Consider the following 26,778-nt stretch of genomic DNA (forward strand, 5'->3'; position numbering starts at 1 on the left):
TTTTTGCTGCTTTTAGAGTGCTGTCTGGGAATTTTTCAGATTTTCCTTCCAATCATCACACTCTTTAAAGTGCAGCTTTCTCCTGCTCCTTTCTTTGCATGTAAAATATATATAAAAAAAGGTCAAACAAGAGGTTCAGATGTATTCGTGGTCAGTCGCGTGCTGGTGAACGAAGTGGATTGTCCTGCTTTGATCTGTAACAAATTCAGTGAAGAAGGAGGTAGCGCCATTCCCCAGCAGATCTCTTCGCCAAACATCTAAAATCGATATTGTTATGAAATCAGTGGTAAAGGCAAATTATTTAATTCAGTCTAAAGCCCCTGAATCATTGGCATTTCAGCAGTTTCTGCTCGAAATCCAGTCTGAAGACGGAGACGTAGTGTATCACAATGATGTGAGGTGGCTCAGCCGGGGGTTCACACTGCATCGATTGTTCAAATTGGAGGAGATTGGAAATGTTTTTGTCTCAAAAGCACAACTGATGGAAGAACTGTCAGATACCATATGGCAGCAGATTGGCTCTTTTGGTTGACATAAACAAAGTATCTGAATGTATTGAACTTAAGCCTTCAAGAGCAAGACTTTGTGGTGAGCCAGCTGTATGCACACATCAAGGTCTTTGGTACCAAAGCTGCAACTTTTCAAAAGACACTTAATAATAATTCATGGCATTTATTTGAGTGCTTTTCATTCAATATAGATTAGGCCATCGCATCTCTTGGAGTTTAACCGAATGTTTCCCGGAATTTTGCAGCCATCGAAAAGGCCATGCTGCTTCTGTCACTCTCTTCTCTGTGGATCCACAGACATTTTATTTTATAGTTTTATTTAAAAGGAAAGTATAGAAACTCTGAACTTTGGATCCTTTTTTTTTTTAGGGTACAATACACGACGTAGCTTTTAGGCATGAAAAATTGTAAAATGTTCCGCTTAGCGCTGACTCTTTGTTTTTAACCGGGGAGTGAAATGACATGAGAGTGATAACCATCTTCTCATCTAACTCAAAGGGAAAGCAAAAGGTGTATTTTCCTAACATGGTTGAATATATCTAGCAGTGGCTTCAAGTTCACGTTGTTGTTGAAATTTGAAATCAGAGGATTTCCTTGAATCAAATGATTTAAAAATATATACTTACATTCGTTTTTATTTGTATTTTGTGAGGTAAGCCACTTTATCTTGGTTGTGTCTATTTACTATTGGTTGGCAATTCAGGCATCTCCTCTGCTAAACAACCACAGATGTACTTGGAGGTGAGGGGTTTCAGAGTCAGAAAGGAAATATTAGGACCACAAATGTGTTTCTCGCGGTGTAAAAATAAATCTAACTCCATGCCCTTTTGCGGGCTTGGAAAGCTGAGAAGCCTCAATTTAGAGAGGGAAAAAACACCCACAAGTCCTCAGCAGTATTTTTTTATATCCAAAACTCACATAAATGCCTAGACGTGGGATTATGAATGCCACGAGAACTCATTAGTGGTCCTGATATTTCCCTTCCTTTAGCCTCTGTTCAAGAATCATCGGGTGCTTCCATCTGGAAACACAGACAGGTTTCTTGCCATATTCTCTTCATTAATCATATGAGATTGGAGCTCTTTCGAGGTTTCAAATTTTTGGCAGTAGATTATTTTCATCATGAACAGGAGAAAAGCAGATTCAGACATAAATATGTCCAATGTACATACAGTGTAACAATGTTGAAAAGCTCTTGGTATTTTTGCTACTTTAATAATCAGACATCTCAGTTATAGTATGTATAGTATGCCCAAAGGGGCTTTGCTATTAGTCTGGAACCTCTCAGTTCACTTTTTTCATCATGCGATGTAGACTAGTAAATACATCCGCCACGTCTAGATAACCAATCAGAGTACAGTTATACTAGCCAACCGTTGTCTATCTGTTAACGAAAATATATCGTTCAGTTCTTTCAAAACTGAACCAAGCTAAAACCTGCAGGGCTGAAAATCTGAAGCAAATGCTGTAGTGCCTTAACCTGCATTATTTCTGATGGCCTATGAAGAACATTTCCTACTCTTAATCCCTATCTTCTTCAATTACAGCATGATGTTCTTTCAGTGAATTGTAATATTCTTTAGTGCTGGCCCAGCTAGACATTTTTGGTTCTAAAAACATTCTGAGAATGTTACCATTCACTGTTCTAGGAATGTTTTCAGCGGGAAGTTTTCTTTTGGTTCCCAGAATGTTCTTCTGAAATGTAGGATAACGTTCTCTAAAAACATTCTTAAAATGTTTGGTGATAACTTTTCTTAAGATGTTTTGATAACATTGTTAGAACATTATGCCCTACTATTCTAAAACGTTTTCAGCGGGACGTTTATTTTGGTTCCCAGAATGTTCTTTCTGAAAGATAGGATAACTTTATCTAAAAACATTCTTAAATGCTTGGTATAACCTTTTTTATAACATTGTTAGAACGTTATGCCCTACTATTCTTAAAACGTTTTCAGCTACACTTTGATTGCCAGTAGAACTCAGTAACCTCAACTTGTAGTCTACAAACCACTGTTATATCTGACCCACTCTAATGAAATCAGTCATTCCGAGTTAAACTCGATTTATGTGAAAAACTCATGTTTTGGTCATTTTAGGGTTTTGGCTGATTCCAAGCAAACAAAGTCTTGGCTTTCAGAATATCACACTTGCATTGCCATATGGAGACAATACATACATTTTTGAAGCTTGTCAAGACTGAGTGTCAACTTCAGCGATCACCATCTCATTTACTCCAGACGTCTCCCAAAAATAATGAATCAATGATAGTAACACAGCAGGGTACGAGACAGGGGGTTTTCATCTGATTATTGGCTTTCAGAATCTTATAATATTATTTTGAAATTCTAAATACAGCGTTGAAGCTTGAAAATATATAGTGACGAGTGGCAAACAGAGATTCTCACGGTATAAACTTTACAACAGGCGGTGTGTGTGGTGTGTGTTTCCTTGGATAATACACACTTAATCACACAAACGCACACCCACCAACTTTCGTCCGCACTTCCCTGATCCAATTAAAAAATACATAAAGATCTGCGTGAAAAATGGGCTGCTGACTGTTGACTATTATGAGAGGGGCAGCCTGCAAACACATTTTGTTATAGACAAATCAGATTTCAGAATCAAAGCTAATCCAGTGGTGGTCCTAATGGGGGCAAGGGGTACGATGCCCCCACAATACAGCCTTGAGCCCCCCTCTTGAAATAATTAATTAATTAAGCTAAAATATTGTCAGCAAACTCTGAAGGGCTTTCTCAGAATCGTGTCTGAGCAAACCCTCGAACAGATCAGCCTCCACTTAACAAGGCCTGGTACGGGGGGAATTTTTGCCTCCCTGTCACTGCGCCCCATGGCCTGCACTTTGAGCTTGCTCCCTTAAGTTCTGATCCGGGTTTCTATTGTTGTTATTATTATTCTCGTTATTGTTATTATCATTCATATTACTATTATTACCGTTTCACATGTATATTTACACTAAACGGCTATTATAGTCACTCATATTATTTGCATTATTATAGTTCTTTCATTATTATTCTTTTTTTTCTCTCATCTTTCAATCTCTTTCACACACACACACACCCATACTTGTTTCTACTACCCCGTGGGTACTTCCTATAGGGACTCCTGTCTAGGAGGTTACACTTGGGGACCTGGTGGGGATTCTGATTTCTAAATTAAATAGATGCATGGTTTTAAGTCACAGATTGTTTGTGGGATCTTGGCATCCCAAAAATGAACTTTAACATTAACATTTCTAAAATGTTAAATGAATTATTTTGGAGGATCTGTTTTTTCTATCCTGCTCCTGACAGCCCTGTTGTGTTTTACTGCAAGCCTCCACCAGGTGTCACTGCTAAAAAGATAGTTTTAAGAGTATTTATTTGTATTCTTACAACATTACATTACATTGCATTTAGCTGACGCTTTTATCCAAAGCGACTTACAATAAGTACATTCGACCAGGAAGACACAACCTTGAAGAAAACAGAATCATATAAGTACATCAGGTTTCATAGAGCCAAACATTTCAAGTGCTACTCAACTGGCTTTAGGTAAGCCAGTCCTTTATTAGTATAAAAGTGCTTCGTTAATAGTTCTAACGCTCGAAGTGGAGTCGAAAGAGATGAGTTTTCAGTTTGCGCCGGAAGATGTGCAAGCTATCTGCCGTCCTGATGTCAATGGGGAGTTCATTCCACCATCTTGGAGCCAGGACAGCAAACCCACGTGTTTTCGCCGATGGGAACTTGGGTCCCCCTCGCAGCGAGGGCGCAACGAGTCGTTTGGCTGATGCAGAGCGTAGTGCACGCGCTGGGGTGTACGGTTTAACCATGTCCTGGATGTAGGAAGGGCCAGATCCATTCGCAGCATGGTAAGCAAGTACCAGTGTCTTGAAGTGGATTCTAGCAGTTACCGGAAGCCAGTGAAGGGAGCGGAGGAGCGGAGTGGTGTGGGAGAATTTAGGAAGGTTGAAAACCAGACGAGCCGCTGCATTCTGGGTGAGCTGCAGAGGTCGGATGGCACGTATGACACGTTTTTAGAATCCATAAGAGTGTTAATTTAAAGAAAAAAATTGTGCTGTATTATATTTTTATTTGACTAATGACAGCACTCTCAATACCATTTTTATATTGAGAGCTTTATTTAACTTTATTGTAGTTATGTGCATATCTGATATCCTAAACACAAACAGTGTACTGGAATATCACAGTACAGCTGCAATGCTCTAAACAGTGCCACACGTGTGATGCTCTTAACATTAACATTTCTTTCAGTGCATATATACTGTACATTACAAAGTTAAGTTACACAACTCTATTGCTGTTAGGAAAATAAAAATGTTCACTTAAAACAGGAAGATTTAGGACTTTAAGCTTACCTTTGTTTTGCAGAGGTTCGCTTTAAAGCATCAATGCAGTTTTTGACATAACATGTCAATCCCTCCCAACTCCTCCCTTTCAGTGCTACTGGTGAAGTTTCAATGCACTCTGGGATTTCCCAGGAACTTTCCCAGAGCTAATGTAGTCCATGAGCGCTTTCTCAACAGCCTGGACTTCTTCTTCCGCACATGTCTTCCTTTTGGTTCGAGATGATCCTGAATAAAATCAGACAGAAAAGTTATGGCCTAAAAGAGGAAAATAAAGTTTGTGTGCAGTGTGACAACCAGTCCGTAACAATTGTATTTCTCACACACACACCGTTTTTTTTCTGGTCTCCATGTGTATTTTGTCATTTGTTAGTTGTCTTTACTTGTGCATTCTAGTTATTCTCTTGTGTGTATTTGTGCCACTGTACTTGTATGCCCTGTAATTGCTATATCACAAAATCAAAAAATAATTGTAACAATATTGTGTCTTGGTAACAGTCATCATTTTAAGTGAAATATTTTTGCTGAATATTTGGAGTACAAAAACAATAAGGATATCATAGTAAAACTAAGAATCCCATCTCCTCTTACCAACAGTGTACATAACTCAAAATATGTTACAGGGTTGGTGTGACTGCATTTGATAGAGCAGGTCACATATATAGTCTGTGAAACCGATCCATAGCAGTCTTAACTAAATGTCCACATCAGCTGCAGTTATCTTTATTCTTTTAGAAAATGACGCTGGGATTTGTTCAAGTGGAAGCGGGCCAGACGCATCTGCCAGCGCAAATAAAACATGAGCTCGCAGATTCGTCTGATTCTTTTAGTTCCCAGGCAAGTTTTGCTCATCTTACATGTCCAAAAGGAAACAACTATATATTCTTTACACACAAAGGAAAAGTGCCTGGAGGAGATGGTCTAATGTCTTTCTCATGGATACCTTTAGTACCAGTAAGGTCCACATATCAAACCTGTATTTATTTTTGTCTGTGTCTCTGATTCACCAGGATGAGGGTGTTGTCGTGGGAACAGTGTAGGGAGACGGGCGTGGTACTTCTTGGCTTTCTGACGCTGGCAGTGTCAGTGGGGATCCCGTCCACCAGGATGCTGCAGGTACGCATCACACATTCGCCTACTTTGACATATTCAGACATTTTTGGAAATCGGTTAGTTTGCAGCCTAATTATTGATGATTTGCAAGTCAAAAGAATAGGTTACAAAATACCAAATCTGAAAAGTAAAAACATTTAGCTAAATGTTAAATCAGGTAGAAAAGACATCTGAAAAGTTTCTACCAGATTAAGGAAATATTTAATATCTAGAGGTTTTAGGAACTACCCATCAGTCCTGAATGGATATAGTTCAACCTCTTAATTTTTGGAGAATTTTGGACATTTGCTGTTTTACTTTTAGTATCTTAAAAGGAACAATGCTTAGCCATATATTCTACAAAGCTGCTTTCCAACACCACGGCAAGACTATGCAACATGCGATGAAACTAAAAACTCTGAGTGCCGGTCACAATATCACTGCTATCTTGTTAAGTGAAGCGTAGGCTTAGTTTATATCAGCCATCTTCTTCATTCTTTAAAATCATGCTGAAAAGTTTGTCTTCGTTATGGCTGTTGACATTACGTTTCCATTGAGTGATACTAAGAGATATCTAATATTCCCTCTGAAACACCATTGACTCTAACACATCAACAAAGTCAAACAAAGATTTTGAACCTGGGTTTATCCAATGTTCAGGTAAAGTAGCCGATAACTTGTTTTAATGTGACCAATAACTACTTTCATGGGGATATCTCTGTTAAAATGTTGACCCTTGTTAACCAGAGGGTCTCCTTAAGTACACATATTTCACCTCTGCCAGATGGTAACTAAGTTCAGGTTCAGTCACATCATGATTAAGTAACATCATATTGTATTAAACTGATCTCTGATGCAATATTCACTGGGGGTTATAATTTTTTATAAAAACGTCCTGCTGATACCTCTATTGTTAGTTCATTGAGATGTACTGTAACTCCTTCATAGAGTCACCTCAAAGGTCCCTACAGCAGCATTATCAGGACGTGCACTCTTGTTTATACCAAGAATACCTTGTCTCATTAACAGACAGGTTTATATCATTATGTTCAATGGTTTCAAACAGGCAATTGTTGTAGTGAGACTGCTCTCAAAATATATTATAAAAAGGCATTAAAGTCATCTGATGACTCGGATAAGCTGCTGTCGACAAATCAGTTACTCTTCTTCTCTCTTTCTAACCTTTCTCTTTCCTATCAATTCTCTCTGTAACCATCGTATCTCCTGTCTCTCTCTCACTTACTGGTCTGTCTGGTGTTTTCAGTGTCTCTAGCCCTTCCTCACAGCTGCTCTGTCTCACACCTTTACAAGGAGTTCAGTGAACATTCCAGCGGTCACCCTGATGAATCTCTCTGAATAAAGGGACACATCCATTGGCCTAAATTAATGCTGCTTAGTAGGCACATCAGGAATTTGTGAAATGCTGAGCGTCTTCACACGTCGGTGGCCCAGAACAAAACACTGTGACAATCATTTATTGGGATTCTATTTGGATGTGACATACTCCCCTGTTCTGACTCAATCAACTGTACAATGGTTTTAACATTATTGAAAGTACCGCATCTGTTTCTTAAACTATAACAAATACTAGTTTTATGTTTTTATATCACAATAGCTCAATGGCAGACACAATTCTATTTTAAATCAGAAGTGGAAAAAACTTTCACAGTAAAGTTGTGTAAAGAACTTCCATTCCAGTGGAGGTCATAACATTGTTCCTCTGAGGGCCCTTCCAGTCGAGAACATGTGAAGAAATGCTCTCCGAGTGACCTTCCAATGGACAAAATGGGATAATTTGACCTCTAGGGTGCCTTTCAGTGGAGAAAACTGAATGAAGCGCCCTAGAGGACCTTTCAATTAAGAAGACAGAATGCAGTGCAGTATAGCCTTTCACTACCCGATCTGTACCGGAAACCCGATCGGTTCTGTGCATGTGCGCAAATATTGATTTACGGCGTTGTTGAGAAAGTCTCAGAGTTTTAAAAATAACGTTATTGAACAACTATTTCAACAACAACATCCAAAAATAATATAATACCGAACTGAGGGCACTATATACACAAAGAAAAAAGATAACTTTATCTTGATAACACATCTTTAGAAATACACATTGATACACTCAATGACAAAATCCAATGGTCTACTTCAAAATATATATATTTTTATTATCTTAACTTCAAATAAGTACAGTGGTGTAATTGAGCATATGTAAGTATTGTATTTAAATACTTTTTTGATATATTTGTACTTTACTTAGTGTTTTCATTTTATTGAGTCTCTATACCGAACTACATTTCGAGGCAAATATGTTACTTTTTACTCCACTACATTTATTTTAACACTCACAATTACTAGTTACTTTGCACATATAAAAAACTTGATATGCTGTTATGATATATTGCAGTACTGTACCAGTTATCTACATATCATTTGTAGTATCTACATTTGGTCCACGTTGTCAAACTACAATGCTCTTTCTTTCACTTCTTCCAACGTTGAATACATATAGTATACCTTGATATATATTTCATTGTTCATAATTGAATGACTTTATTTAAGCTATGCAAGCATTTAACTAGCTTTTCTTTGTTAATGCATGACGAAACTAGCTCCATATTTTGACATTCTTTACCAAAAAAGGAAAGAAAGTATTTAATTTTAATAAGGACTACCGTAGTTTCCGAACTATAAGTTGCACCTGTGTATCATTTGCTCTTGTAAATAAATGTGCCGTTAAGAGAACAAATATATATATAAGTCGCTTCGGTGTATAAGTCACATTTATCCACTGAAGTCTTCATCCTCTGTGTCGCTGTTAAACACTTCCATGTCGATGCATGTCCTGCTCCGGGCTGTCCTCAGACTCACCATCAGAATGAGCTCCGATTGGACCGGCCTTCTGAATCCCGACAAGATGGTGTCGGTCTTCACTGAAGCCCATGCTGTGTCGATCCATCCCACAACATCCTAAATTACACATTACGTGACGCATCCTCCCGGTTGCCGTGACTTTTTTCTTCTTCGGTGGTACAGCAGTTTTCAGTTGTCACGATTGTATACAGTGCCATCTATTTGCCGGAGCTTGAACGTAGTCAGACAAAATACAATGTATAAATCGCAGTACCAGCCAGACAGCTAAAAAAAGCGCAACTTATAGTCCGGAAAATACGGTAATTTAAGTCTTCTATTTTATAACTCGTCAAACAAGACATAACATCATTTTATTTAAATCCCAGGACGTGCGTAGAACCGATCGGGTTTCCAGTACGGATCGGTTAATGACATAGGCTGCCCTACACGCGCGAAAATATGTGCTTGCTGGTTACTGATGCACTCAGCTTGCGTCCCCTTATCTTTTCTGCCCTTACCCCTCAGACAGCCTGGGTCCCCCACTGGATAAATGGAATATTACACACCTTATTTATTTAAGTATTGTGTTAATATGATTACTGCTACAAGAATCAATTACAATCATCTGCATGTGTGTGTGTTTGTATGTTTACAGGAGGATGGCGTGGTGTCCAACAGTCTGGAGGACGAGCTGGAGGTAACCACGTATTGGTGGGGGGAGTGGGCTAAGTGGACAGCCTGCACTCGTGCCTGTGGAGGGGGAGTGATGTCACAGGAGAGACACTGCCTCAAACAGAGGTCAGTTCTCTCATAAAACTAAGTTCTCGCAATGTGACTGAACAGACTTCTGTCCCCACAACATGAAGCATATCCCTGTGTTCCCTCCAGAGGGAGTTTCTCTCCCACACACTCCCAAACGCCTGAAATGCCTCCATTTGACTCTTTTGTTTACTTCCGTAACATTAGTGACATCATATGTAACACTCGCGCTCCTATTTGATATATTTTCAACACACTGTACGTGATAGGCTTAGTGGCGGAACATCTCTAAATGGTGGACCTATCACAACATAGGTCGGTCAGTCAACAAATCAGAGTAGACTGGGCTCTGGTTTCAGACAGAGGGTGAAAACAGGTGCTGCAGCACAGGCAGTATGAGAAAAATAAAGAGCTTTTTGAACATTAAAGCATGGAGACATGTCACAGTAGAAGCACAACATACAAATATTAAATGTGAACATTAGCAGAATAGGGCAACTCTAATATAAGAACAGCTGACAGCCTAAAACTGATGTTTTATTCATTATGGTTTTGTCAAATCTTTTTTTAATTTTATGTAATCTCTCTAAATGTTTGGTTTTTTTCCAAAGAAAGAAAGTTGCTGCTGGGAAAGACAACATGACCTGTACAGGAACCGCAAAGAAATATCACCTCTGCAACACTGATGTGAGTCACAGGCTTCTAGTTAATTTCTCATTACTGTATTTCACATCATTATCAAAACAAGCACAGTCCTTCTGACTAGCTGACAGTAAAGCTCTGTGATTGGTGCTGGCGGCCTTCAGGCGTGACTGTATGTAGCTGTTTGAAAGTGAAGCTGGGCGGGGCTCAGAAAACTATCCCTGCACAAATAAGCGTTTATATTTTCTTTATTTGTATTAAATACTGTTAAACCGAGTCTTAACAAGTGTGAAACAGACCTGTTTTAATGGTCTGTGCTGTCTCTGCACTGCAGGAATGTCCTGTCACTGGGAGGAGCTTCAGAGAGGAGCAGTGCTGGTCCTTCAACTCGCAGCTTTACAATGGGAAAAACTACCAATGGAAACCCCTATATCCTGGTATTAACACCCAGAAAACACCTTGACAACCTCACTTTATCATATTAAACAGACCATAGGTGACTGTGGTATTTGCTGTCTGAGCTGCTAGTCTAAAACATGCTTCTCATTTTGATTTGGAAGTATTTTTTATTGAACCACTTTGTTGTTCTCAATAAATGATTATCTATGGTGGCTAACAGGTGTAAACGCGCTACAACAGTCCAAAACATTTCCATTAGGAGAAACGCGCTGCAGTTTAAAAAAATATGCAAATAAAAAAACTAATGCTGTCAAAATGATCGCGTTAACGGCGGTAATTATTTTTTTGAATTAATTGCGTTAAAATATTTAACGCATTTAACGCGCAGAATGGCCCGCCCCATTCATCCCACCAGCGTCAGGGTATGGCTGGGGTAGGCTACACCCATACCAAGAAATGGCTTATCCCCACCATGAAAAATGATGTTAAAGTAAACAAAAATAAAGTCCTCCAACTCGGGCCGAGAATTGCACAGACGGCAGTTAGTAAGATTGATTTCAGTAGCCACTTGTCTGGAAATACCGAAGACCAGAAACGGTTTTGAAAACTTTTGTCACGTAGTGATCGTCTTCTCAATAGAACATCTTTGGTAATGTCTTCTGGCCAATCAGAATCAAGATAACGGCGTGGTGTTGTTGCAGGAAGTCCCGACGGAGAATACTTTTGCTGTAGTACAGGGGTGCACATAACTAGTAGGTTATGTGCCTAATCTGAAATGCGTACCGTCACTTGTGTCACAAAGCGCATTTGCGTACCGACGTACTTGTGAAGCTTTTCCAGAAGGCGGTTAGATGACCGGACGACAGAGTCGGTCTCCGTGTGCACAGACAGGGCTGCTGTTAACGTCGGTCTGTACAACGGAATTGTGCCAAAACTACGCCAACCGGCTGCGGAGGGAGACTCCCCCCCTTCACTGGAGCACTGCGCTGAAACAGCTGATTACAACGTTCACACTCTGTGGTCACGAAGTACTCCACTAGCCCCCCCCCCCCCCCCCCGTCGACTTTCCTGAAGTACTCCCCCGTTGATAGAAATCAACACGTAATGAATTAAGACCCCACGGTTTGATGATTGATAGGTGTGTGGGCTGTCTTTCATTTTGACACACAGAAAAACGTTATAATTCATACATACTGTATGTTAAATGGATATATCCGCCTTCTTTCATTTATCTTTCCATTCCCACAACAATATACATAAAGAAATGGCATATTTTTGACATAGTTCGAATGGTGATTAATCATGATTAATTAATTTTTAAGCTGTGATTAATCTGATTAAAAATGTTAATCGTTTGACAGCCCTAAAAAAAAAACAAATATGGCAAAACACATGCAAATAAAATAAACATCTTCGCCAACTTGACAACACATGCGCAGAATTTAGAAAACATTCATCAACATGTCCAGTGTTTACTAAAAACACTGCATAAATGAAATGTCGCAAATTAGAAACGTTGCAAGAAGCTCAACAAACAACTGAAACAGGAACATTAAAAAGCTTGTTGACGTTCAGGGATTATAAAGTTCGTGAACTGTCATGTTTCGTCAAGTTGGTGAATGCTTTCTAAATGCTCCACATTTGTTATCAATTTGGTGAAGATGTTTCTTGAGTTGCATTTGTTTGGACACATTTGTGTTTTTATATCTGCATCGTTTCTGAAACTGCATCGCGTGTCTCCTAATGGAAGTGTTTTGGGCCGTTGAGTCGCGTTTGCACCTGTCGGCCACCGTAATTAACTAGTAAAAGCAGAAAATAGGATTTTTTTAACAACAGTGGAAATCTGAATATATTTTCAAAATCTGTCTCCGTTTGGCTGAGTTTTTCATAACATTTCCATATATCTATTTGATTATACTGTATGTCCAAAAGACTGAATTTATTATTGTAAAATGGCTCCATCTCTAGAGGAAGAAGAATCAATGTATATGACAAATACAAAATGTAATAATTTGAACAATTAGTCCTACATTTAAAAAGAAATATTGACTGTGCCTGTTCACAAATGTGATTTTTCATGTAATCTAAAAATGTAAAAGTGGACCTGTTCGATACCAGATCTCTACCTTTTCTTACTATATTAATATAGTCTGTTGCCAAAAATGGGTTTAAACTAAAGGTTAATGTTCCTTTCCCATGGTTCCTGCATTGAATTTGGCAGTCAGTCAATCAAAGGATACATTCTCAGAGTTTTAACCCTTTTTAGGTTTTGGTGTCAGATTTTCTGTTGGCAGCAATGGTTGGAGAGTGTTTTAAGCAAACCTGCACTAAACAGCAGACAGACACAGGAACATAGCAGCCAGCTGGGGAAGAATATGTAACATCTAGCATTCAAACAACAGTAATTAGCCGTATGTCGGTAAAAGTAAATAGTCTTTTATTGCTTCTAAAGACAGTAACCTTCACCCTGTGTTCCTCACACAGACGACTACGTTCACATCTCCAGTAACCCCTGTGACCTCCACTGCACCACGGCCGACGGCCAGAGGCAGCTGATGGAGACGGCACGAGACGGCACGTCCTGCAAGTACAGCAGTTACCGCGGCGTCTGCGTGGACGGTAAGTGTGAGGTGAGTCCAGCTTCTTCTTTACTTTGTAGTTGTTTAACTTCCTCTCAATCTGTAGCTTGAGAGGAGAATATGTCCACATCACTGAGGACCTGACATGGACTCTTCACACCACCACCATCACCAAAACAGCTTAGTTAACAGCGGCTCTTCTTCCTCCGCAGGCTGAGGAGGTTCAACATGGACTCCAGGATACTCTGCAACTTCTACAGGTGCACCATAGAGAGCATCCTGACCTTCTACAGGTGCACCATAGAGAGGATCCTGTAGAAGGTCAGGATCCTCTCTATGGTGCACCTGTAGAAGGTCAGGATGCTCTCTATGGTGCACCTGTAGAAGGTCAGGATCCTCTCTATGGTGCACCTGTAGAAGGTCAGGATGCTCTCTATGGTGCACCTGTAGAAGGTCAGGATCCTCCTCTCTATGGTGCACCTCTAGAAGGTCAGGATGCTCTCTATGGTGCACCTGTAGAAGGTCAGGATGCTCTCTATGGTGCACCTGTAGAAGGTCAGGATGCTCTCTATGGAGCACCTGTAGAAGGTCAGGATGCTCTCTATGGTGCCCCTGTAGAAGGTCAGGATGCTCTCTGTGGTGCACCTGTAGAAGGTCAGGATCCTCCTCTCTATGGTGCACCTGTAGAAGGTCAGGATGCTCTCTATGGTGCACCTGTAGAAGGTCAGGATCCTCCTCTCTATGGTGCACCTCTAGAAGGTCAGGATGCTCTCTATGGTGCACCTGTAGAAGGTCAGGATGCTCTCTATGGTGCACCTGTAGAAGGTCAGGATGCTCTCTATGGAGCACCTGTAGAAGGTCAGAATCCTCTCTATGGAGCACCTGTAGAAGGTCAGGATTCTCTCTATGGTGCACATGTAGAAGGTCAGGATGCTCTCTATGGTGCCCCTGTAGAAGGTCAGGATGCTCTCTATGGTGCACCTGTAGAATGTCAGGATGCTCTCTATGGTGCACCTGTAGAAGGTCAGGATGCTCTCTATGGTGCACCTGTAGAAGGTCAGGATCCTCTCTATGGTGCACCTGTAGAAGGTCAGGATCCTCTCTATGGTGCACCTGTAGAAGGTCAGGATCCTCTCTATGGTGCACCTGTAGAAGGTCAGGATGCTCTCTATGGTGCCCCTGTAGAAGGTCAGGATGCTCTCTATGGTGCACCTGTAGAAGTTGCAGAGTATCCTGGAGTCCATGTTGAACCTCCTCAGCCTGCGGAGGAAGAAAAGCCGCTGTCGAGCTGTCTTGGTGATGGTGGTGGTGTGATGAGTCCATGTCAGGTCCTCAGTGATGTGGACAGCGAGGAACCTGAAGCTGCTGACTCTCTCCACCGTAGTCGCATTGATGGCGATGGGGGCGTGTCCCTCTCTCTGCTGCTTCCTGTAATCCACAATCAGCTCCTTGGTTTTGCTGACGTTGAGATGGAGGTTGTTATCCTGGCACCAAGATGTCAGGGTTTCGACCTCCTCTCTGTACGCCGTCTCGTTGCCGTCGGTGATCTAGCCGATGCCGGTTGTGTCGTCAGCAAACGCGTCACGCAAATTTGACGCTTGAGTCGCGTCAATCGCATCATTTGCGCAGCTAAAACTAATTTGCATCTATCCGTGTCTTTAGATTTAACTTTACATGTAATCGCGAAGCGATTTGTGTGAACGCACCATAGGACATTTCTAGCCGACTAACAGTTGGTCGACTATTTGAGGGCAGCCCTAGTTGAGATTTGAATTTAAACAACTCCTTTTTTTGTCCCTTTCCTTTTTATTTTTTATTCAGAGAATAACTGGCTTTGTTAGTGGTAAAACAAAACTCTTCTTTTGGCACCCCACAACTTGGCTATGAGTGATCAACAACTGGCAGAACCCAAAACAAATACATTCACAAAAGGCTTACATGGCGTTTAGGAAGATTTACAAATGAGACCAAAAAAAGCCCATATGTATGCAAAAGAGCCAAAGATCAGTTGTTATAGTTACAAGCATTTAGAGTGAAATAATAAGTGTCTTTTATGAGAATTGATGGTGTCTGAAGCGCATTTACAATTGGGATCCGTTCAAACAATTTTGTTTAGGATGCAGTCACTGCAATAACATAGTGACAAGATACAATACAAGTTGTGTCATTAAGTGTTCAGCTCTCCTACATGTCATTTTTGAAAAGAAAGGAGAAAAAACAAGATTAAATCACTGTCAAATGTGTAAAGCGTCTTGCATCAGTTATTGATCAACTCAAAACATTTCTCAAATGTTTTAAAACACTCAATAACAGATAACACAAATAAGTGAATGTAATGAGTACTTTCCTCCTTAATAATTGAATTCATTGCTGATAGTAGTTATTTTGCATCACTAATTACAATAACATTAATAATACATTTATTTTGACCAGAACTCAAAGGCTCTTTACATGAGACTAATAGCAATAACTAGTCAATAAAAGTACACACATTAAAAATAATAATGAAATCTCATGATAATAAATATTTGCATCATAACCATGTTGTAACTGATATTTAATTAATTGTGTAATGATTTAAGGAAGATATTTTATAATTGTAATCCTATCTTCTTTGACTTCCTGCTTTGCCATTCAGCCAATCGGATGTGACGGAGTGCTGTTCTCCTCCAAGACCTTGGATAAGTGTGGTGTCTGTCAAGGGGACGGCAGCAGCTGCAGCAGAGTCAACGGAAACTTCCGCCGTGGGGCCATGACTCTCGGTGAGTTGGAGTTTAAGTATCCCAGGCTATCCTCCTACAGATGTTTTTTTTAAATGGCGCCCTTAGTTCAACCAGAAAAAGTCTTCTTTGTTAAATAAACAACATCAAATGAAAAAGACTGAAATGATACTGACCACTTTCGATTGCCTCGTCAAGGTTACTCGTTTATCACTCAAATCCCTGAAGGATCCTGGGACATCCAGATCATTGAAAGGAAGAAGTCGGCCGATGTTCTCGGTGGGCACTTCCTCTTTTTCTGCTCCACACAAACAATGTATATTTCCTGATTTCACACACGAACTTACGCACAAAAGCTTGACTGTCTTTGAAATGTTCAATGGAATTTAAGTCAAATTTTGAACCTGGTCGAGAGAAATGTCTTACTTGAATCTCAGAGTTTTCCATTGATCTTGTCCCCCAGCTGTGACTGACCAGGCCGGTAACTTCTTCTTTAATGGAGCTTACAAGGTAGACAGTCCCCAGAACTTCCATGCAGCAGGCGCCGTCTTTAAATACCGCCGGCCTATGGATGTGTACGAAACCGGAATCGAATACATCGTCGCCAAAGGCCCCATCGACCAGGCCATCAATATTCTGGTACACTCAACACTCAAGCCTCTCTATCTGTTATATCATAATCAAAGGGACCCGATGTTGAAGTATAAATGAAATCGGCAGGATTTAAAAGCTAACGCATGGCCTCCCATCACTGCTAAGCTAAACGCAGTCTTGTGTCTGTGTGATGACGGATTTTATGTTGGAGAACGAAACGTGAAAATCTCTTAGGCTTGTGTTAACCACAAACCATTTTTTTAGGCTTCCTTTTTTTTTTTACTGTTGAATTGGAAACAAGGGAACCGGAAGTAGTACAATGCAAAGTTACTTCAGAGTTTTAGGATAGGAGCACCACTCTATTGCAAAACCAATCAGTCTCTTTTTTCTCCTCTAGTTTTCCTAATAGCATTCCAGCCCACCAACCAAAAACCAATCAGAACAGAGGAGTCTGTATTACAGTGTCAACCATGTGCCTTCATTGCTTAAGAACTTTGATTCAATTGTAAAAATTGGCCGTGCTGATCAAATATTAATCCAGATTCTGTTACCGAGACCCCATTGTTACCTTGTGATTATTCTACACATTGTTCCATTAAATCGCCTTTAACAACCGTGCAATCCATCCCGCAAGTCTGCGCTGCACGTTGTCCCGTGGAAACATAATCTTTAACAAAATATGCTCAAACCTCTTTCAAAGTTCATTCATACTATAAATAAAGTAAACCTTTTTCACAAACTTTTATTAGGTATTATATTATAGGATATTCTGAAACACGTTAAAATGGATGGTAGTTCAGGAGTTCCGGAGGTTTAAAAACAAAGGACTAAGCTCAACATTTGAACAGGAACAACATATGTGTTTTGTAAAGGTCCTATTGTGAAATCAGTATGTGTAGCGTTGCTCCTAGTTTTGTTATCAGCTGTTCTTGTTAACTTGTTGACACCAGTGTAAACTAAACTGACATTTCCCTGTCGTCACTCAGGTGTGGAATCAGAATGGCCGCACACCGTACATCACATACGAATACACCATCCTCCGAAACTCCCTGCCCCCCGTCCCGCCTCCTCCCGTCTACACCGGATCAGACACTTCCGCCGGAGAGGTTTCTGTGGAGACGGGGGGCCTGCTGTCTCCTAACACCAGTAATTATGACCAAGCGGCCCCTGAAAGCCAATTGGAGCCAGGAGGTGACGACGGGCAGAAGGGCCAGGAGACCAACGAGGTGTATGAGGAGACAGCATCCATTGACTGCGACCAGGATGGAGCAGCTGGCCCAAAACTGACAGGTAAGGACTGTTATCAGATTGGATCTCTGTGTTATTTAGTGTAGTATTTAGTTCTGATTCAAGTAAAGCTCATTTTGAACTTTTAATTAGGGCTCGAGCACTAAAGCGTTTCGAGAAAACCTACTGTTGCGCAGATTATTATTATGCTGCGCTTTAAACGCAAACATTTCGAGGATCAGTTTTCTGATTTCTCCTCCGTGCGCTCTAGTGCCCCCCTTCTTAAAACGAGTTTTGAAAGGCCATCACCAGCCAGGCCACTACCAGTTTTCTTTTGTGCCATTTTCCTGGATTTATTTGTCAATATTTACAGCGTTGCTGCCCATAGTGATAGCCCTACACTTTAAATCTACTACCCCAGAATAAACATATGGACATGGGTTACTATTTTTTTTAAAAAGTGCAAATCTATTTAGTTACCTATCCATGTGAACATATTTTAAGTGGAGGTGGACCTCAAATCCTCTAGGGGGGCCCGGGGGCATGCTCCCCCGTTAAGATTTTTTTTAAATGTTGGACTTAAATGCATCACCGCGGGCCGCCAGTTGGTGGTCACTGAACTAGACTAACAATAGCATAACAACTCTACCAAAATGTCCGTTATGTTGATTTGCGCCTCTATGGATCCAGCCATCAAAAACATTATATTCAAAAAGGAAACAAAATGCATAGACTAGGGATGTTAAGATTCACCGATTCGCATCAGTGCACCGGCATAAACGTTCAAGATGCTAAGGGGGTTGTAGCTCCGCTTCGCGTCGGGCCGAACCACGCCCCTTAGCTGTGATATAATAAGCATATATCACGGCCTGAAGTGAGCTATTGCTTTTATAAAACGGTTACCAAGTGTGGCAATATGAAAAGAAAATACACACTCTAATGCATCACTTTGAGGGGGAAATAAATAAACTAGATCCATATGAAACAGGACTGTATACATTTAAATAATCATAAAATAATAAGAACATGGCCATAACCAATAACATACCATATCCAATATGAAAAAACATTGAAACTTGTTTTTGGTTCATTTATAGTTGTGAGTGTGCCTGGGCTCCTGAACCAGCCTCACCCGTCTCCCCCCTCTCCCCCCTCCTCCTCTTTGAGGCAGCAGCAACGACTAGTTTTAGCTCTCAACACGTTTTTAATGTTTATCTTACCTTTTTTCACCTAGTTAACATTTTTTTTTATTATTTATGCATATTTTACTAATCACTCCCCCTTCAAATGGAAATATATGTTTACATAAATGGTGACCAAACCGTTTGAGACCCACAGAGATAACTTAGACTAAGTTAACTATCTAAACACTCAGAGAGTCCTTTACCTCACCTGAGCTGTAGTTATTAGTCTCTCAGTCTGACAGGAGAGGACTCTCCTCCACCTTGTTGACAGCTCATTATATCCGTTAGCGCCGCTAGCTAGCACCAGATGCTAACAACAACAATACACGTAACCGGTGCGCGCGCTTTCTCTCTCGCTCGCTCGCGCCACACATACACTAACACACACCCTCCCGAGCTTGAATAACACACAGAGACCAATCGAGGGCATTAGTGTATGATCTGTATGAAAGTGGCCATGTCGGCAGGCCACATCATGTAGACAGCCAGTCACCCTCTGTGAGGCAGAGTCAGACCCACATTTGCGCAGCGTTGCGTTCACAATACATATATAAAAAAGGCCTCAGGCCAGCAGGCCACTTAACAGGCCAGGCCATCGGGAAACCTCCCGGTCCTCCCGATGGCCAGTCCGGGCCTGGCCATCACTCTCTCCATGTAAGTCCGATGGACTCGAAACTTGGCACCCTGGCCAACTTGGGGCCCCAAGCGACATTGTGAGATGAGGCCCCCCCCCCCCCAACCGACAGGAGTGAAACAAATGTTTTGGGAAACAAAGTAGGCTACTTTGCAAATATAATTCCTGTTTATTATTATTATCAACACAGTTACTTTTTTATACAGTGAGGTAAATGGTAAATGTGCCTAAGTTCAGTATGCGTTTACAGGTGAATACGTCTGTATTTCCTGCCAAATACTAGCCTCAAAAAGATTAAAATATAATTAATGCAAATAAACTACTTCTATTAATAATAATAATCATAATCAATTCAATAATATAAATACTATATTATTTTATTATAATATAGTTGTAATATAGTCAAGACAAAACATGCTTATGACATGCTCAAAAACTGATATTTCTTAAATCTGTATTCAAATGTAGTTCACTCTGTCAGCAATGTATCAACAACTACACACACATTTCTATCAGTATTTCTCTGTGTTGTGGTTGACATGATGATGACTGTTAGGAGTTAAGGGGGGGTGCTAGTGGATCGCCGGAGCTATATTAGATTAACATTAACATGCTTATTGTAGTTCTAAGTGCACTGCCTTGCTGCCTGTAGCACCATCCTTGATGGAGCATATGTGTGGGCTGGACCTGTATTTTACAGGAAAGGAGTGAGCAGTGGGTCGAGTTGTCGATTCTTGTTCTGTTTTCTGTGACTATCTTCCTCACCCTCTCAGACTTTCAGTTGCGCGTGCTACCATGGAAACCAAACAATGGTGTAGCTGTATTAAAGTCAGAGTGGAAACAGTCCTGAGTAAATGTAAATCTGATTTAGTCAGAAATCGGGAGAAATGCGGGAGAAATATGACCCCGGGAGGAAACCGGGAGAGGGCAATGAAATCGGGAGTCTCCCGTGAAAATCGGGAGGGTTGGCAAGTATGGGGGAGAGGCTGAGCATCACCATGAAATGTGCAAATTGACATAAAAATGAATAAAAGGGGAAAAAATGCTCCATGTTTTTTAGGCTGTAAACTTTAACTGTTATGTAAGCCAACTAGACAGACAGTGTAGCATTCTTCCTCATTAGCAGATAAAAGGCATAACATACTTGAATGAATGGTAAATAAAGAATGCTGGAAATAACTGCATCTCCATTAGCCTATATGCTATGCAGAGACTGCCTTCTTCATGTCGTGAATTGCAGCTGATGTTTTAATATGGCAATTGGCAATTTGACTTATACAACATTCGCAAGTTGTACATTTGACTCATACAATAACCCACCTTCGAGTGATGCTCTAGTTTCTTCAAGTTTTGTTTTTTTTCCCTCTTGCTTGCGCCGGACTGAAACTGTCTTTTCACCGACATCTCTTCACCTGCACTAGTGGCGTATCAAAGCCGTGATTGGTCAGATGTCCATTGCAACGGTGTCGGGTTACAGACGTGCTCCCCTTAGGCGCATTCACACCGCAGTACTTTTCCCACTAAGGTTCATCAGAACTTAGTTCATGAGAACTCTTTAGTTCTGTGAACTCTTTAGTTCTCATGAACTAAGTACGGATCGCGTTCACACCGGAATAAGTCCCTGGGGGAGGATTAGGCAAATGAAGCCGCTGACGTCACTTCTTCTTCTTCTGCTTTGGGTTTACTGGCAGGCCGCAAACCACTTCACGGCGTATACTGCCGCCCAAAGTCCCCGGCCGGAAGTCCCCGGAGTTGGGGACTGGCTTCAGTAGAAGCTGCTGGGACTCCCAGCAGCTTCTACTGAAGCCTTCCGAGTAAATCGTCAGAACGCCGACACCTCCTCATCTCCACCGCTCCCATGTTTTATTTTGTGTTGCCATAAGTTAGTCTCTCTGCGTTTCTGCGCTGGGCTAATGCTAATAATGCTAATGCGGGGATAATAAAATGGCGGCTTCACATCACTTTTTGGGAGGTTTACGGGCATTGTTTGCAATCAGCCCAGCCAATCAGAAATAGGAACCTTTTTCTCCCACGAAAGTCCCTGCTCTCTAGCAGGGACGGAAAAGGGGGTGAAAAGGTTCTCATGAACTAATTTTAGTTCCGGCTCTTTTTGGTGTGAACGCAACATTTCGGAACTATATCGGAACTAAAGTGGGAAAAGTACTGCGGTGTGAACACGCCTCTTGTCACCTCTCACTCTCGCGGGGGGTGCGCGGAGAACTGAGTGGAGAACTGCGCACAGCAGCTGAGGCCCTCTGGGCGGGGCCCCCTGCGCAAGGCGGGGCCCCATGCAGGCGGCCCTGCTTGGCACACATATTCGGGTGAAAGAGCTCTACAAAACATTCTTATGGCACCCCAATCCCCCCTATTCTATCAACACTACACTTTAGTTTACGATGCACATGTTGGTCAAGTTGGTGAAGATGTTTCTTCATGTTCATGTGTTTTGGCATATTTGTGTTCTTATATTCGTATCTTTTTTTAAACTGTAGTGCGTCTCTCCCAATGAAAATGTTTTTGGGCATTGAAGTGCTTTGCACCTGTCGGCCAGCATACTTAATACCTGTTTTCCTGTTATTCAGTGGAATTTTCCACTTTCTCAAAGCATTTTCTGTCAATCTACTTATCAATACATTAATAGGTTTGTCTTTTTTTGTGTGAACTGTAATTTATTTGAAACAAACACATCATATTATTCATCTTAACTTTTTTGAAGTGTATGCCAGCTGTCACAGGAATGTAGTAAAAGTAACAAAATGCATTAAAAGAAAAAACTCAAGTGTAGTACAAATACCTCAAATGTGTACTTAAGTACCTGAGTAAATGCATTTAGTTACTTTCCACCACTGCAAATAGCACTTTGAGGTTAGAGTCTTAAATGATTGATGCCTACTATGATACAAAAAAAACAACCTTTGCATGGAAGGCCAAAACCAATATATCTGTGATAAGACAATAATGTCTATGCCGATATATTGTCTGTGAAAAAGGAAAAGAAGAACTGAAAGGAAGAGAAAGCAAAAATAGAAAAATAAATCAGAAAGTGTTTCACTGGCAGATATGACAAAATAGGTCAGATTTTACAACTGATATTCCGTTGTGTGTGCGTGATAGCCCTTTGGAGCTCTGCAATATTGATGATAAAGACACATAAAATGGATCGGCAGCAGATGAAAAATTCAGAGTTTCATGGTGTATTTTTTTCCCTATTTAAAATCGGTTGCATCACAAACATGAGCGGTAATGGCCTTCTTGGGGCTCTCAGCTTGTTCAGCTGACTGCCAAGGCCATTACACCACCGCTGCGGGCGGTGAGACGAGATGGGGAGGAGGATGAAAGGCCGACAGCATAGTACAGACCACTGAGCTGAGCTCTGACTTCATCTTCACAACTTCCCTCTCTGTTTTCATTCACTCAGTGCTCCTCAAAAAGAACATATTCTGCTCATTTTCAGGGTTCATATTTGTATTTTGTGTTCCTCTACTCGGACATGTCTCTATGCTTTAATGTTCAAAAAGCTCTTTATTTTTCTCATACTGCCTGTGCTGCAGCACCTCTTTTCACCCTCTGTCTGAAACCAGAGCCCAGTCTGCTCTGATTGGTTAGCTGGCCGGCTCTGTTGTGATTGGTCAACCACTTAGAGATGTCCCGCCTCATAGCAAATCAAGTGCAATGTATTTGAGGGTCAGCAGAAGTGTGAGTGTTACATAGTGATGTCATTATGTTACTGAAGTAAACACAGGAGTCCAATGGAGAAGTTTCAGGCAGGAGGGGGTGAGAAACTCCCTCTGGGGGCGGAACTTTTAGCCTTTGCAGACCATAGACATGCACAAAAACCTAAACAACATACTTCAGGGAATAATAACTCAGTATTATTGATGTTTTGTGCATTGATTCACTAGATGAGAGTAACACATGCGTCACTTCCGGGCAAAAAGTACGGCTCCGCCCACTTTTGGGGGAAAACAAAGCTGTCATTTGAATGGCGGTCAATACAAATTGAATGAAGTTTTTGCCAATCCGATCAGAAATTTAAGAAAACAGCTGGCGAAATTACAGCCTCGCCTACTGATTTTAATTTAACCATATATCGAGCCTGATTGTAGATTTCAAATGATTTAATGTGATTGTTTGCCTGACTGGCCATCGTAATCGGGCTCTTTGAAGATCCAAAAATCCACGGTTTTCAAACAGTTCTGATCGGATTGGCAAAACTTCAGAATTTGTATTGACCGCCATTCAAATGACAATGTTGTTTTCCCCCAAAAGTGGGCGGGGCCGTACTTTTTGCCCGGAAGTGACGTAGGTGTTACTCTCATCTATACAGTATTTACGTATATTTAAGATATCAGGTCACTGCAGAAAGCACACAATAATCAGATTATTCTAATGCACATTAACCTGTTTCAGTATACATTTGTCTAGTAGAGCAACTAGACTAACAATAGCATAACAACTCTACCAAAATGTCCGTTATGTTGATTTGCGCCTCTATGGATCCAGCCATCAAAAACATTATATTCAAAAAGGAAGCAAAAAGCAGACTAGGGATGTTAAGATTCACCGATTCGCATCAGTGCACCGGCATAAACGTTCAATATGCTAAGGGGGTTGTAGCTCCGCTTCGCGTCGGGCCGAACCATGCCCCTTAGCTGTGATATAATAAGCATATATCACGGCCTGAAGTGAGCTATTGCTTTTATAAAACGGTTACCAAGTGTGGCAATATGAAAGAAAAATACACACTCTAATTTAAATAGTTTTTATTAGTAAATAATGATGTTCAAAATAAAATAGTCCCTCCGTTGCCTTCTGCACGAAACATAGTGCAAGGTGGTTGCTATGCAACAACACTAACAGCTAGCGAACATATTAGACAGAGAGCGTTGATCCATTATTTGGCTATTTATTTACATTAATTTGTATGTTGTCGTTTATGATGCACCCACTGAAAAACTGTCCAGCATCAGTAGCATGGCTTACGTGGTTACTTGTATAGGTTGAGGTTGTATTAGGCTCAGGCTGTTGCTTGGCGTGGTGAGAATATTGCTCCACTTTCTCCGGTCCCCGAGATTCGGCTTCCAGTAGCTCTGGAGAGAGCTTTCGCACCTGTGGCCACTAACGGTCATAATGTCTCGGCTTTGTTTCAAGACACGCATCAGACAGCTTTTGAATGGTGGTACTTTTCCAGTTGGTCTACCTGCTCTTCACGTAGCTCTGCATGTCGTCGTTTAGGTGCTTTTTTTTCTGGAGATAGGCACTCCTCAATCCACTCCTCCATAGTAAGACCCCCCCGGATGTCGAAGTTAATCTTAAATGTTTCCATCTTATGCTTTGTAAGTTTGTTTCGTAACGGAAGAAATGTAAATATATTTATAAAAAGTCAAATCAAGCAATCTGATTGGTCGATAGTGTTTTTGCGGACCTTTTTGATTACAGATTTGAAAACATCGTTGCTTGCTTTAAAAGTAGCACAATTCATGATGTCAAACCTTGGAAAGTATCTAGATATCCCTGCCCTAATGCCAAAGGAACTGCACACTGAATATGTTTTGCCGTTTGATGTCTATGTCTGGACCGCTGCGTAAAAAGGAGGGTTTCTGCCCCGTTACTTCTCCGCTGCTTTCTTGTTCCAGTTTGAAAAGCAAACTGCAGGCAGTTTACTTTTCAGCCCAAATGTGTAGTTTTTATCAGACGCGGAGGGATACTGACTTGTTGTGAAAAGTAACTACAATTCTACCCGTGGTATATGCTCAGTATATCACGGCTAAGAACCAATCAGATTGCTTGATTTGACTTGTCCGTTTTACAAAATAAAATATACAACGGCTGTAACCTGATGCTTTAGGAGCTGTAGGTGTGTGTTGTACAGTGTGTAGATGTGTGTTGTAAAGTGTGTAGGTGTGTGTTGTACAGTGTGTAGGTGTGTGTTGTAAAGTGTGTGTTGTAAAGTGTGTGTTGTAAAGTGTGTAGGTGTGCGTAGATGCGGCGGACAGACGGGTCTCAGTTGGTTTGGTTTCCTCTGCATACTTTTAATAATTGTAAATACAGCTTTTGGCCTGTAATTTAATTTCTCCATTGTAGCGACCAGAGAGGGGGGGGATATATCCAGTCTCTGATTGTGTTATGTTATTATGAGAGCGCTCTGATACTTGTTTGATTCTGAAATCGTATATTTATATAAATATATAAATATATATGTGTGTGTATATTTCCGCATCTGTAGCCTGTTATTGTCTCATTATACCACACTGTCAATGATTTAAAACAGCCTGTCCTCCAACAAAAAACGACCATAGGTCGATTGTTCAGCAGCTTAATACGACCCAGAGTCACATTTTAAAGTGTAGCACCTCTAGTGGTCGTGTAAGAAACAACATGCTCCCGTTGATCGCAAACGCTCCGGAGGGTCGTTTATTCACAAATAACCCTCTCTGGAAAATCCTAAATTGTAGGATAGTTTGGCCATTAAAATGCTTTTTGATTAGATTTCTAGCGAGAAGTGTATATTGTACTTTTATAATCTACGTCCAGTGGATGTGTAGGATCTATAGTTTGATAGATATTACGAAGATGATTTGAGGTCTCGCCAGGAGAACGTGTAAAGTTACCGTCAACCCTCACAGGGTGAAAACAGTATTTCCGGTCTCAAAGTTTTCATAATAAAACCTGAAGTATTCCCCTCACTGTCAAATGATTACACAGTGATATCTGCATTACTCATCCACTTAAAAACATCAGTTTATCCTTGTTAATTACACAATATTGATTGGTCTAAATTGTGTACAATGCTTTTGTGTGTTTAACCTTCGATTCGGAGAAACAAATTGTTTTTTCGGAGTTTAGACACTACAGAGTTTCCGAAGAAACTACACTACCCAGAATCCCCAGCTATCATTTAGGATTACAACATCCACCTTGCTTTACAAACCCTGTGACTAGTCCTCAAGCTCTGTGATTGGATGTTGGAGTGGCAGTGCGACAAGGTTACGCCGAGCGTCAAACAGCTCTTTGAAATGGAATAGAACCACGGCAGACTATCCAAAACTGGACTCGGACGGGTCCAGCCCACTAGGCGGTGCGGGTTAAAAAAACAGTGGTCTAGTTAATAAAACATAATAATATCAAACATAATATTGCTATTAACTTTATTGTGAAATTAAAACATAACGGTAAAGAAAAATAGAGTTTCAGTCTCTCGATTTGAAGCTTATGCATTGTAC

The 26,778-nt window shown here is 40.8% G+C and overlaps 1 protein-coding gene across 5 annotated transcripts in view; it reads left to right on the forward strand.

Moving 5' to 3' along the window:
- Window positions 1-26,778, forward strand: part of adamtsl2 (ADAMTS-like 2) — a 73,306-nt gene that overhangs the window by 8,013 nt on the left and 38,515 nt on the right. The window contains exons 2-10 of one of the 5 annotated variants that reach the window (XM_034230258.1): window positions 5,886-5,991; window positions 9,473-9,615; window positions 10,188-10,263; window positions 10,553-10,655; window positions 13,102-13,247; window positions 15,835-15,958; window positions 16,115-16,195; window positions 16,380-16,555; window positions 17,497-17,800. In XM_034230258.1, the coding sequence (XP_034086149.1) occupies window positions 5,887-5,991; window positions 9,473-9,615; window positions 10,188-10,263; window positions 10,553-10,655; window positions 13,102-13,247; window positions 15,835-15,958; window positions 16,115-16,195; window positions 16,380-16,555; window positions 17,497-17,800 (1,258 nt within the window). In that variant the 5' untranslated portion in view covers window position 5,886. Of the gene's footprint in view, window positions 1-5,885; window positions 5,992-9,472; window positions 9,616-10,187; window positions 10,264-10,515; window positions 10,656-13,101; window positions 13,248-15,834; window positions 15,959-16,114; window positions 16,196-16,379; window positions 16,556-17,496; window positions 17,801-26,778 lie in introns of those variants that run through there. The other 4 variants (XM_034230259.1, XM_034230261.1, XM_034230262.1 and 1 more) reach the window with 4 other exon arrangements.

Source organism: Gymnodraco acuticeps, unplaced genomic scaffold, assembly GCF_902827175.1.
Source record: "Gymnodraco acuticeps unplaced genomic scaffold, fGymAcu1.1, whole genome shotgun sequence".
In the NCBI taxonomy this organism is placed as follows: domain Eukaryota; kingdom Metazoa; phylum Chordata; class Actinopteri; order Perciformes; family Bathydraconidae; genus Gymnodraco; species Gymnodraco acuticeps.